The 13,862-nt window shown below is 37.6% G+C and overlaps 1 protein-coding gene across 1 annotated transcript in view; it reads left to right on the top strand.

Moving 5' to 3' along the window:
- Positions 1-13,862, top strand: part of LOC150096673 (twitchin-like) — a 2,440,784-nt gene that overhangs the window by 2,050,049 nt on the left and 376,873 nt on the right. Inside the window, exon 113 of the mRNA XM_090408679.1 lies at positions 384-587. Within this exon, the coding sequence (XP_090264805.1) occupies positions 384-587 (204 nt within the window). The remainder of the gene's footprint in view (positions 1-383; positions 588-13,862) is intronic.

Here is a 13,862-nt window from a genome sequence, read left to right as displayed (position 1 = left end):
TGAAGTCCTTGATGAATAAAACCAATTTAATTATTACTATTAGTGGAAGGTGTTATAGGGAGGGTGGGAGCAGAGGAGTGAGAAGTTTCTTTGCATGGAGAGGGATTGGTAAGTGGAATGCATTGCCCAAGAGTGTAAGTGAGTATAGAAACTGCAAATGAGTTTAAGGAAAGGTTCTTTTTGCATTAGAGATTATGGACTTCCCGCAATGAATCCTCAGACTCTGTGGAGGCCAGCAATAATAATTCCTTGGTTATAGTTTATAACAGTAATAAAAAGAGCATAAGATTTCAGTAGCTTGGTAAAATGTTAATAATAATATTCATCATAAAAATGTAATGTTTTATAGTATGAAGTCATTTATTTGAGTATTTTTCTTATAGGGGTGCTTTTGGTGTTGTTCACCGATGCAGAGAGAAAAAAACAGGCAATATCTTTGCAGCAAAGTTTATTCCTGTATCTCATCCCTTAGAAAAGTCTTTAATTAAAAAGGAAATAGACATCATGAATCAACTCCACCATCCTAAATTAATTCACCTGCATGATGCCTTTGAAGAGGATGATGAAATGATTTTAATATATGAATTGTAAGTTTATTGAAGTCGCAATTTTCTTTCATAATTCTGTAAAGTATGAATTTATCATATTTTGAAATATAATTGTGCAGCCATTTCTGTCTATAAAAAGAAATTCCTTTTGAGGATTTTATTATTTGTATCAAATTAAAACTCATGTTAAATGTGATGTATAACCATGATATTAGAACAGAAAATATACTTAAAAAAACAGAATGGTCTCATATAAAACATTCCTATTACCTAGACCTTCCAGAAGGAATTAATGCAGTGTACCATTATTATTATTATTTGACACCTCCAGGGAGTCCAAAGACTCATCGAGGGAGAGTGTGCCGACAGCATCGAATGATTGGTCCCCCTCCAACTACTAACTGCGCTCAGACTTACTTAACTGAGCCATTAGTAGCATTATATCTTAAGTTATCCAAAATTTATGCTCATGAATGACCACTACATTTCCTTAACTATCCATAATTCATTATTTCCTATTGTCTTCATTAGTTTGGATTTCTGGTGAAAAAAATTCTTATAGAGTCAGTTTATTCAACTCCAATAATGCTTTACAATCTTCATTTAAATGCTCTTGGTTGCTTGCTTGTCTTAAAGTTCATGAGCAACAAAAATGAAACTTTTCTTATAATAGCAAGCTTTCATACTAGTAAATTTAGTCATTCTCCTCTGAAACTTTGAAAGGATATTGAGACTTTCTTTGAAATCTCAATATCCTTTCATCAAGATTTTAAACTTTAAAACACTAAATAAATTAGATTTCCACTAAATTACACTTGAAAATGCTAAATGAGATTTAATGATAATTTTATATGAAAGAAGAATGGCAACTCTCTTTTCTGCCATTTTGACATCAAACACCTGTTTTGCTAACCTTTCCTCATCCATTCAATTTAAGTGGTTATACCACCTAAATTGAATGGATGAGGATCAGCTCCTTGGATCAGCTCCACTTACACATTCTTGAATGCTAATAATGTCAAGTTCCTTTCTGATTTTTAATATTAATTTAATTTTAATAATAGTAATTTATTATTAAAATTACTATTAAAATTAAAATATTAATTTTAATTGTAATAGTAATGATACCTTCATTTTTAATATAATTGTGCCATTGATGCCATCAGTTTACTTCCCTAATTTTTGTCAGAACCCTCATATCTGTGGTCTTCTCTAGTTGTTCTTCAAGTGATTTATTTCTAACCCAACTCTCAGATCTATAACTTAAAACTGGTTTGAACACTGTCTCCCATACTGCTAGTTTGATGCCTTGACTAATTTCTCTCTTATTCCATATAAATTTATTCAGCTGGCTACCCACCATACCAGCTTTGATTATTTTATTGTCTATTTCCAGATTTAACCTACCATCTTCACTAAAACTGTCCCTAAATAGTTGAAATACTTGACTTGTTCTATAGGATCTCCATTCAGAATGCAGCTGAAGTTTTCTATGTTCCTGCCTATTTTCATAGTTTTGGTCTTTTTATTGCTGATTTTCATGCCAAATTTGTTACAGCTGTTATTCAATGTAGTTAGAAAATCCTGGAGACTTGCACTACAGATGTTTAGGCATACATCATCTGAATATAGCAAAGGGCTAAGTTTGACATCACCAATTCTAATATCAGGCCTAATGTCACTTTCTTTCATAATGTAATCCATACAGATGATAAATAAGTGTGGAGATAATGTGCAGCCTTGTCTTACCCCTAATTTTACACCAAACCATCTTTCTGTTTTTCCTTCAATTCTAACTGCTGGCTGACAACTTAAATATAGACTATATATTGCTCTGTGTAATGTTCCATTCACCCCAAATAATTATAGCATTTTGAAAAGCTTTTCCAGAATGTAAGTACATATCCTTCTCATGTTCCCACAATTTCTTAACTATTTGTCTTCAAGTGAAAATATGATCTTGACAATCTGTAATTGGCCTGAACCCAGCTTGTTCTCCAAGTTTCTCAACCTCTTTTCAAGTATGCTTGCATAAATCTTACCTGGAACATGCAGTAGAGAAATTACATTTAACTTTATTCCCTCTTTTATAGATGGGTACTATAAGAGCTCTACCCTAATCATTTGGAATTTGATCTTTTGTCGAGGCCATATGATTTATGAAGCATAGCCACTGCAAAACTTTTATACCTCCATTGTTAATCATTTCTGGTCGAATATGATGAACATGCTGTACTACAAAGCAGGAAATTATGACCAACTGAGGAGTATACTGAGTTCAGTGGGATGGGATCGGTTGCTGGATGGAAAGAATATCGACAGTGCATGGGAAGCATTGAAACAATACTTAAATGATGCGATATCAGAATGTGTCCTGAGAGTTCGAAGAATAAATAGAGTAAGAGTCAAATGGATGTGTAATCTTATTAAGCAAGAGATTCGTAAGAAAAGGATGATGTGGTAAGAATACCGTTTGTATAAGGATGACGTCTGTTATGAATGTTATAAGCAGCAGGCTAGAACAGTCACAACTGTTGTACAGAAAGCAAAGTCTGAGTATGAAAAGAAACTGGCTCTGCGTGCTAAAGACAATCCACAAGAATTCTATCGATATGCTGCAATAAAATAAAGAATGAATATGAAAGGATAACTCTTCTAAATCCAGATGGCATGAGGTTACAGATGCAGAAGAGGTTGTTCAGTTAATTAGTGCCCATTTTGTTAAAAGCTATCAACCTGGTGAATGCAACATTGAGCTCACTGTTATCTCTTCACTAGATGAAGAAATGCAGGTGTGTGAGGCCAAGGTATTAGAGCTGTTGCAAAAATTGAATAAGAATTCAGCAAATAGGACTGATGGAATATCAGCACGTGTACTAAAAGAGTGTTCAGCTGAACTAACCATTCCTTTGACCATGCTGTTTAACATAAGTCTCAGAACAGGAAAGATTCCAGAGGAATGGAAGGATTGTATGGTAATTCCATTGCACAAGGGTGCTGCAAAGATCGATGTATCCAACTATCGACCAATTAGTATCTCAGAACTGGCGGTGAAGATTTTGGAAAAATTGGTTAGGACTCGTATTCAGAAATGGGTTGACAGTGAATCTCTACTTTGCAATGAACAGCATGTAAATGAATTCAAGAATAAGTATGATAGCTGGTGTGTGTGTGTGTGTGTGTGTGTGTGTGTGTGTGTGTGTGTGTGTGTGTGTGTGTGTGTGTGTGTGTGTGTGTGTGTGTGTGTGTGTGTGTGTGTGTGTGTGCATGTGTGTGCATGTGTAGTATGTGGCCTCCCTTGATGAGTCTCTGACCTGGAGATGTCTCTTAATAATAATAATATCATCTACTCCAGTTGCCTTTCCACGTTTCATGCTTTTGATGGGTTTTTTACATGAAGTATTGATATGTACTTCATGCGTTCCTCTTGAAAATTTTCTAGTACAATTCTTTCACTGATTGGTTCATTTAGCAGTCTTTCAAAATAATTACTCCAGACATCTATATATCCTTATCTTCAGTTTTCTTTATCATCTTTATTGTCATCTTTATCGCCTTTGATTCCTTTTACAGTACTCTTTCCTCCATCTCTAAGCTTATTCAATAGCCTCCAGAACATTTTGCCACCTTCCTGATATTTATTTTCCATACTGTAACAAGTCTTCCCATGACTTCTGTTTAGCTACTTTTATACATAGCTTAGCTTGTTTGCATGTTTCTCTTTATTCTTATAGGATATCTGCTGACTTATTTGCTAGGAACTTTTGGTATGCTTCCTTCTTTTCCAGAAGTGCTTCTTTCACTTCTTGTGTCCACCATGGTGTTCTTATTTATCTATCCTTGCAGACAACTTTGCCACATACCTCCATAGTTTATCAATCAATCAATGTCTTCTTCAGCATTTGCCACCGAGACTTCAGGATTTGGTTCTTGTTTTCAAACTGCTTCAGATTTTCTTCAATAATGTTTGCATAGTTGAGAGTGCAATTTACTTGTAAAAGGTTCTCAGCTTTAATTCTTTCCAATGTGATATCCATTTACAAAAGTACAAAAGCAGTATATCAGGGTAAGCTGATTGTAAAGAACAAGTTACCTTTGAATATTTGCTTCCTAAATGAAGGACCCTTTGGTTTAAATGTTAATAATCTCCATAGCACAGTTGGAAGAATAACTGAACATTGCACCCTTCAATTGAAAAAGACTTCAGTTAAATTACTATTTAAACTTACTGTTTACTGTTCTGGAAACTCAGAAGAAAAACTCTGCTACTTTGGCAGAAAAAATCTGACCTGAAAGCAAATCAGCAACACATGCAATTAACAAGCAAAAAAAATGTATATTAGCTGGTGATAAATGGCATGGTATGTACATGGTAGATTGTATAGTTTGCAAGACTTATTTTTAACGGCATTAACAACACCAAATAAACTATTTTATAAATATGATATTTTATTAACTTGCTTATATTTCACTGAATTTCAAATCACCATCATCATTATTATTATTATTATTCAGGACTCGATGGAGTCAAAAGACACATCGTGGGAGGTCCCCCCTAAGAAACACAGTCTATCATACCACTCCTTTAACTCATTGACCGTTCTCGCTCTCACCACTCAATCAGCAATGCATTCCATGGTTCAACCACCCTCTATGCAAAGTAACCACTCCTCACCCTCTTCCTCACAGTTTCCTTTCATAACTTCCAGGGATGGCCTCTTGTCATCTCTCCTTCCTGCTGTTCAACCAAGCGAAAGAACTCCCCAGTGTCAACCCTGTAACCACCTCTCAACAGTTTAAAAGTCTCAATCATATCAACTCTCCTTCTTCTATCCACCAAACTCTGCAATCCACATTCCCTCAGCCGATCCTCATAACTATCATTGTACAGTTATAAGGATCGGTTGAAACCATCTTTGTTTCATCAAAACAAACCATCAAAGTAACCATCAAAGGCACTGTCTGTTCCCAAGCACATTCTCTCAAAACTCATGGTGAAATACCATCCAGTCCCACAGCTTTACTGACATCCAGAGTACTCAGTATTTGAAACACACTCTCCTCCTGTACCTCTAAACCTCAAACCTGCCCTATCCCTCTAGCATTAAGACTTCTCCAGGATGAATTATCTGCCTTTGTACCCATTCCACAGTTAATTTATCCCCTTCAAAATCCTGGGGACCAAATTTGAGAACAATAGTCCAAGTGTGGTCTGATCAGGGTCTTATACAACAGAATGATAACTGCTTTATCTCTGCAGGCCAGCATCCTTCTCATTATTGCAGCAATCTTCTGTATTACCTTCACCACCTTTGCAATATGTCCCCTAAATTTCAGGTTTCTATCAATCATCAACCCCAGATCTCTTATCTCCCCTACTTCCTCCAGTATAATTCCTCCCATAGGGCATGCAGTGTCCCATCGATGTTTCCCAAACCTCAAGACCTTACAATTTGCTGCATTAAACTGACATCCCCATTCATTTTCCCATCTATCAAGCTTATTTAAATCCTCTTGCAGGGCTGCCGCACGATGCGTAAACAACAGATCATCCCTTGCAATCCACTGACAATGTCATTGATATAAAGGTTAAACAATATAGGTCCCAGTACTGAGCCCTGTGGGACCCCACTTGTAACCCTCTGCTTCCTTGAAACTATCCCACCATACAATTCTCTGATACCTATCGGACAGCCAATCCTGAATTCAGTTGACCAATCTGACATCCAGACCCATGTGCTTCAACTTAAATATCAGCTTATCATGTGGTACCCTGTCAAATGCCTTCATTAAGTCTAAAAAAATGGCAGTATATGCCTTTCCCTCATCTAATGCTCTCGTAACTTTATCATAAAAGGCCAGCATAGAGCTCCCCTTCACAAATCCATGTTGACTCTCACAGATAACATTACCCTCATCTGCCCAATGCTGTATACAGTCCTTCACTACTTTCTCCAAGATCTTACTAACTCTGATGACACACAACCTGGCCTATAATTAGACACTTCCAGTCTGCTACTGTCCTTATGCAATGGCACTATCTTACCTTCCTTCCATTCCATGGGCACCTTTCCCGCAGCCAGACTTTCATTGAAAATCCAGGTCAAAGGCACTGTCTGTTCCCAAGCACATTCTCTCAAAACTCGTGGTGAAATACCATCCAGTCCCACAGCTTTACTGACATCCAGAGTACTGAGTATTTGAAACACACTCTCCTCTGTACCTCTAAACCTCAAACTTGCCCTATCCCTCTAGCATTAAAACTGGACTTCTCCAGGATGAATCAGAGCACAACACAGCACACATATGCAACATGATTTTCCTGATATACAGGAATGTCTGCAGGAAAATTGTTTGTTTGGTGTGGTATTTGAATGCTTTATCTGGAGCAAGTACTTTGCATATCTTGAAGTTTCTAAAACAACTCTTTTAAGGATACTAAGTAATTACTCACTGTCACGTACGTGCTGTGTTGTGCTCTGATGATGCTGATTAGAAATTCAGTGAAGTATAAGCAAGTTAATAAAACATCTTTTTTTATAAAATAGTTTTCATTTGTGTTGTTAATATAGTTAAAAATAAGTCATGAATAACCTTCAACACCTAAGCTTATCTGTTAAACTGTATAGTATGCAGATAGATGGAGTCCAAAGACTCCAATTACATGTGCTCCATGGAGTCCTTGGACTCCATGGAGGCACATGTAATGATAATAAATCATAATCGAAATTTAGACTAGTCAAATACCATATTTGAATCCCTGAAACAGTACATCCTTGCTCACTGCTTAATACTGTGTCAGCAAAGTCTGATATTTATTACTAATAAGAAACTTTGTAACAGCCAGACTAGATATAGGCATTGTCATGTGGTACTGTGATTTTAATTTTGATGGTTTCAGTTTTTACCGTTCTGGTTTGTTGTGAGTTGATATTACAAAAACAGCAACAGTAAGAAAGTCAGTACCAGCAGAGCAGAAAGTTTCAACTTGGAGATCAATTGTTCTCCTGAATTTTTTGAATTATAACCACTGCAGAAGTTGTTACAAGTATGTCTCAAAATATGTGAAAGATTTATAAACTCATAGGTTGATAGAGAAGAAAAAAGTATTAGAGCACACAAAAAGAAAAGTGCAATGACAGATTTTATTATTCCATACAGACAGAATTATTCCATAAACACTGTGTACTCATTTCGTGTAGTGTTCAAAATACCATTGTTGCCATTTGGATCCTGAGGTGAGGTATTAGTACAAAGTTGCTACTTCTCAGGCAGGGCTGGTTCAGGCTAACATCAATCCCCGAAACAGAAGCCATTCCTTACTTGGAGCAGATGTCTGTGCAGCTGTACAGTCACTACAGTAGGATTTTGGATATCTCCCCAAGGGTAGGCTTCTTTAATGGCAGCACAAGACACCATACCACATCTTAGGGTTCTGTGGTGTTTTGGTTTTAGAGGCCTTGCCAAGGGTTGCTCCACTACTCTTGATGGCAATGCTGCTATTACATACTGTCTGACGTAGTTGTCCCTCAAAAACTCAAGAAACTCATTTTCTTTACTTCCAGTTGCTCTCTCATCATCCCAGTCTATATTGCCATAATTAAAATCGTCCATAATGATCAACCTTTTCTTATTTGCTTTGCTAATTTGATTATACATTTCAGTTACTACCATCCACATTACCAAGTCTATAATAACATCTAAGTATTTCATTCTATTACCTCTATCTCACTGGCACTATTTCCCCTCTTGCATCTCTACTTTATACGGGCATAACTCTTACTCCATCATCAATATCACTCCCACCTTCCTTTTTATCCTTTCTATCTTCACATAACTTGATTGGAAGGAGGAGAGGATACATGGCAGGAAGGAATTGGATTTTATGCAGTTATTAAGGGATAACTATCTGTGACAGCATGTAATGGAAAATACTAGGGGTGTGAGAGTGCTTGACCTAGTAATTGCATCTGAGGATTTGACTGTAACGAATATGACCACATTGCCACCAATTGGTGTGAGTGATCATAGGGTCTTGACTTGGAAGGTAGCTAAAGGTGTGGAATTTACAATTAAGACAGGGTACATGTGGAATTATCGGGCTGGTAAGCTTAGGAGTTTGATTGGATCAGTGCCATGGCATGTAAAACTGCAAGGGCTGGATGTTGAGAGTGCATGGCAGGCGGTTAAGAAGTGTTTGCAGGAGGCAATGGCTGACTGTATACTTAGAGTCCGAATAATAAATCAAGTAGGGATTAAATGGATGAATAACACCATTAAGCTTGAGCTGCCAAAAAAGAAACAACTGTGGACAGAATTTAAGGAGAAAGGTGACCAGCAGGCACACAAACAGTACAAGGCACAAGCCAGATGGCTAACTAGTGTGGTAAGAAAAGCAAAAGCAGATTATGAAAGGAAGTTAGCAACTGCCCAAACAGTTTTTTCGATATTTTGCAAATAAAAGAAAAAATGTATACGGCAGATTGATTTTAAAGAATGCCGATGGTAGGGAGGTAACCGAATCAGTTGATATAGTAGAATTACTGAGTGAGCACATATCAGAATTACAAAACCTCAATGTCAATTCATCTGTGGAATTGGATTGTATACCAACTCATGTCGTACGAGAAGCGGCTAAAGAATTGTTTGAGTCTCGGGTCTGGGTTAGTCCCAAGGGGATGGAAAGAGGGGAAAATAGTTCCACAGCATAAAGGAGGTTCCAAGACTGCTGTTGCAAATTACCAGCTGATCACCATATCAGGAATTGTTGTCAAGGTCTTGGAGAAAATAGTCAAGAGGAAAATACAAGATTTGATAGATGAAAATGGGATACTGTATGGGGGACAGCATGGTTTTGTGAAGGGTAGATCACCCCTCAGTAACTTGCTCACGTTTTATAACACGGTGACGGCTGAACTGGATAAGGGTAACAGGTTTACAGTGATTCTACTGGACTTTACTAAGACCTTTGACAGGATACCACATGGAATTCTAATCAGTAAACTGGAGCAGATGGGGATGATATAGGGTTGGTGAGATGGATAGGAGGGTGGTTGATGAAGAGATACCAGAGAGTGGTTTATTCAGGAGTTGAGTCCAAAAGACAGCTTGTGACTAGTGGTGTGCCGCAGGGCTCTGTTCTTGGACCACTACTTTTGAATTTGTTCATCAATGATATAGGAAAGGATCTGAGAGGAAGTGTTCACTTGTTTGCTGATGATGCAAAGTTGGGTAGATCAATTGTGAGTGCACAGGATGTCAAAATTTTACAGGATGATTTGGATAGTTTGGAGGACTGGGCTAGGAAAAATGGATGTCAATTTAATGTGGCAAAATGTAAGGCTATGCATTTTGGGGTGAAAAGATTAGCAGCAGTTTACTACATTGGTGGGAATGTACTCCAGGAGATTGACGAGGCCATGGATTTGGGAGTGTTGGTGGATAGGGAGTTGAAGTTTAGGGGACACATCGCAAAAGTGACAAAATCAGCTCATCAAATCACTTGGTTGCTGAAAAACACTTTAACGAGCAGAGACAAACAGGTTATTGTTCCTCTGTATTGAGCCTTGATAAGACCCCATCTAGATTACTGTGCCCAGATATGGGCACCAGGGTTTTCTTCTTGATGGGGAGGAGGTAGAGAGGATCCAGAGATGAGTGACCAAGATGATAGCAGGACTATGGAATGAACCTTATGAGAACAAGTTGAAGATTTGTGGGCTGCAGAAATTGGTTGACAAAAAGCAAAAAGGGGTGATATGATTGAGACATTCAAATTACTGAAAGGTTTCTATAAGATTAATTCAGAAGATATTTTTGAGAATAGGACTGGTAGTAGGAGGACTAGGGGCCATCCATGGAAGCTTGTTAAGAGTGTGGTTGGCAAGGGTGGTAGAGCTAGGTTTTTTACTTGGAGAGTGGTAAATGAATGGAATAAGCTGCCAGAGTCTGTTGTGGGTGCCATGACTGTAAATGAGTTCAAGGTGAAGTATGATAGATACTGTGTGAATGTTGAATAGTTGTTCTTGACATGATGTTGGGTCTCCCTTGATGAGTCTAAGGACTCCTTGGAGCTGCCTGTAATAATAATAATAACATATCATACCCTTCTATCTCTCTCTCCCTGTCAGGATGTCATCCTCCTCCAACTATGTCTTACTTATTCCAACAATTCTTGGGTGAACAGCCCATTTCATTTGCGTTGTTTCTTACACTTGTGACATTTGTATATAAACATAGCAGTTCATTCCTTGATTTATAGCTAGATCCACTGATACCACTTATATAATGTAGTCCGCAAATCGTGTTGATATTCCACCTTCCCTGATACCTTCTTTCCATCCCCTTGATGTCTAGTGGAATTGCTCTCCTTGCTCTTCGCTGACAGTTCCCAGATTCTCAGGAAAGTAGTCTAAATGAGAGTTGAGAAAGTGCACTTTTAAACTCATGGAGCATCCCAAATCCTTGAATTTTTGTAGCATGTCTTCCACAATCATTTTATAGTTGGGATCCTTGTGATTTCCTAAAAATTTGGTCACCACCTCTTTGAAAGCTTTCTATGCTTCTTTTTCAATAATTGCCATTTTTTCTTCAAACAGTATATCTTTCATAAGTTTCCTGATGTCTGGACTGATAAAAATACCTTCTTTGAATTTTGCTGTAGATAATCCCAGAAATTTTGCACAGATATATTTAAAACACTCTCCTTCTTTCGATAAAGCCTTAACATATTGCTTCATCAATCCTAGCTTTATGGGAAGCGGGGGTAAAAGGATTTTTTCCTGTTCAACCAAAGTTTTGTGTAACACATTTTTACTTTCAGGATCTAAAGTGACTCTTTCTGGCCATTCTTTCTTCACCCAATGTTGCTCTCAATCTCAGCTGTCCCACTTGCACAAAAAGCACGGGTATTTGGTGTATCCTCTTTGTTGTCCCAAAATCGTAGTACGACCTTAAGATCACCATAAACTGTCCATCCATCATTGTACTTAAGTTTGCTGAGAATCAAGGCTAAATTTGCATATCATTCTTTCAAATGTGCGGAATGTGCTACTGGTACTGAGCATAATTATTGTAATGGAAAAGCACAGCTTTGAGGCTTCTTTTTGAGGAATCGATAAACAACCCCCAATCGATGACTTCATATTTTACATTGAATTTGCTTATCGGTCCGCGAATATTGCTAGAGTAAACTATATCACCTTCCTCTGAAAAGTAAGGAAGAAAATCTCTTTCTCTATATCTAAACCATGAGAAAGAAGTGCCAGGGACTAACAAATTCTGTTTGTTTAGTCTCGAGCCCAGCAGTTCTGCAGATTCCTTAGGAAGACCCAAATCTTCACATTAACTTAGAAAATATGCCACCTTTCAGACATATGATAACCTTAGTAGCCAACGACTATAGTTCAACTAAAGAATCACACAAGAAAATGTAAGTGTCAGTTACAACAGGCAAGTCATCCGTTATCTTGGCGAATCAGACTCAAAGTAGCCACCTGCACTTTTATCTGCATTCCTCCCTCCCTCTCTTATCTTAAGAATGAGAAGTTTCATGGAAATTTCTTTATTTACCATAAAAAGGCACTTCAAGAAAGCACTTATACAAATAATTAGCTGTAAATAAAAGAAAATGAAAATAAATACCAATGTGCTGAATTTAAATCCAAATACTACTAATAAAAACAATAAAATGGAATTTTTTTACTCTTTTTTCTGAACTCAGCACCTAAAAATCTATAAGAATCAATTATTACTTCTCAGACAACTTTTCCATTGCAGGCCTGTGTTATTATTAACAACTGTCTACATTCACAGCACACACTCAGGAATTGCATTCCACTCGCCAACCACTCTCCATGAAAATGACCTTCTCCTGACTTCTTTGCTCACACCCCCCTTATACAATTTCTAGCACTGGCCTCTTGTTCTACCCCCCCCACCACCATGCCAATCTATGAAAAATCTCTTCCATGTCAACCTGACAACAATCCCTGACTAGCTTATGTCTCATATCCTCCTACTTTTTCCTATTCACAAGGCTCTGCAGCTTACATTCTCTCAATCTGTCCTTGTACTCCACATTTCAGTGACCACTGACAACTTTTGTGAATCTTCGTTGGACACTTTCCAACATATCCTCATCAGCATGAAAACCCAGTGACCAAATCTATGTATAGTAACCATATGAGGAATGATCAAGGCCTTATACAATGGCATCATAATAACCTCTCTATTTCTGCATGCATTGTGATGTCTTTACAACGTGTGCAATGTGGCTCTTGAATTTCAGGTACTTGTCCACCATCACTCTTAGATCTCTCATCTCCCCTACTTCCATTAAATTTTCTCCAACAAGTGTATACTTTGCATCCCATCTTTGCTTACCAAATTTCAGAACCTTATATTTTACAACATTGAACTGATAGTTCCACTTACCTGCCCACTCATGTAATCTATTCAACTCCTCTTGTAAGGCCATAACATCCACTTGACTCTGCATTGCTCACCTCAATTTTGCATCATCTGCATATCACTAGTTAAACCCATCCCAATTTCATTATCATACAAATTGAACAATAATGATCCCAAAACTGACCCATGCGATACACCGCTAGTAATCTTTCTCTTTCAGGATATCGCACTCACATATAACTTTCTGATACCTATCCAACAGCCAGTCGCTGAACCAACTCAGAAGTCTGTTATCCAATCCCATGTGTTTCAATTTATTTAACAGCTTGTGTGGCAGTCTATAAAAAGCCTTTGCAAAATCAATGTACACCACTGTATATGCATCTCCCCTCCATTTCTGTATCATACTTCTCACCAATCTCTCCAGTACCTTCCCCACAACTCCAGATATACAGACTGGCCTATTTATTTATTTATTTCGTATCCAAACACAAGTAGTACAGTAGTAAGTAAGTGGTACAACATGGTTTACAACAAATTCGGATACATTACAATGAGATTAGCTTAGATTTGGTAGGTGAATTATACAGGGAATAATAATTAAATATGAAAAAAAGGAAACTATACATAACTTATTTACAATAAACATTGTCAGATGTTCCTCCAGTATCTTGCACAATCAACTGCTCTTTCGGTGCAGGATATAAGGTCCTCTTTTGCACAAGTTGATGGAAGAAAGGGACAAGAAAGAAGGTGTTCCATGGACTGGGTTGTCCCACACTCACAGTTGTCTGAGCCAGTGAGGTAGCTCCATTTGATGAGGTTTTGTTTGCAGCGTCCTGTCGTCAGGAGTCTGTTTAGGCTTTTCCAAGTATTCCAGTCCAAGTGGGCACCACGTGGAAG

This window comes from Typopeltis vanoorti, chromosome 18, assembly GCF_054136105.1.
Source record: "Typopeltis vanoorti isolate ZY-2024b chromosome 18, IOZ_Tvanoo_1.0, whole genome shotgun sequence".
NCBI classification, from domain to species: Eukaryota; Metazoa; Arthropoda; class Arachnida; order Uropygi; family Thelyphonidae; genus Typopeltis; species Typopeltis vanoorti.
This window is presented reverse-complemented; position numbering and strand designations above follow the sequence as displayed.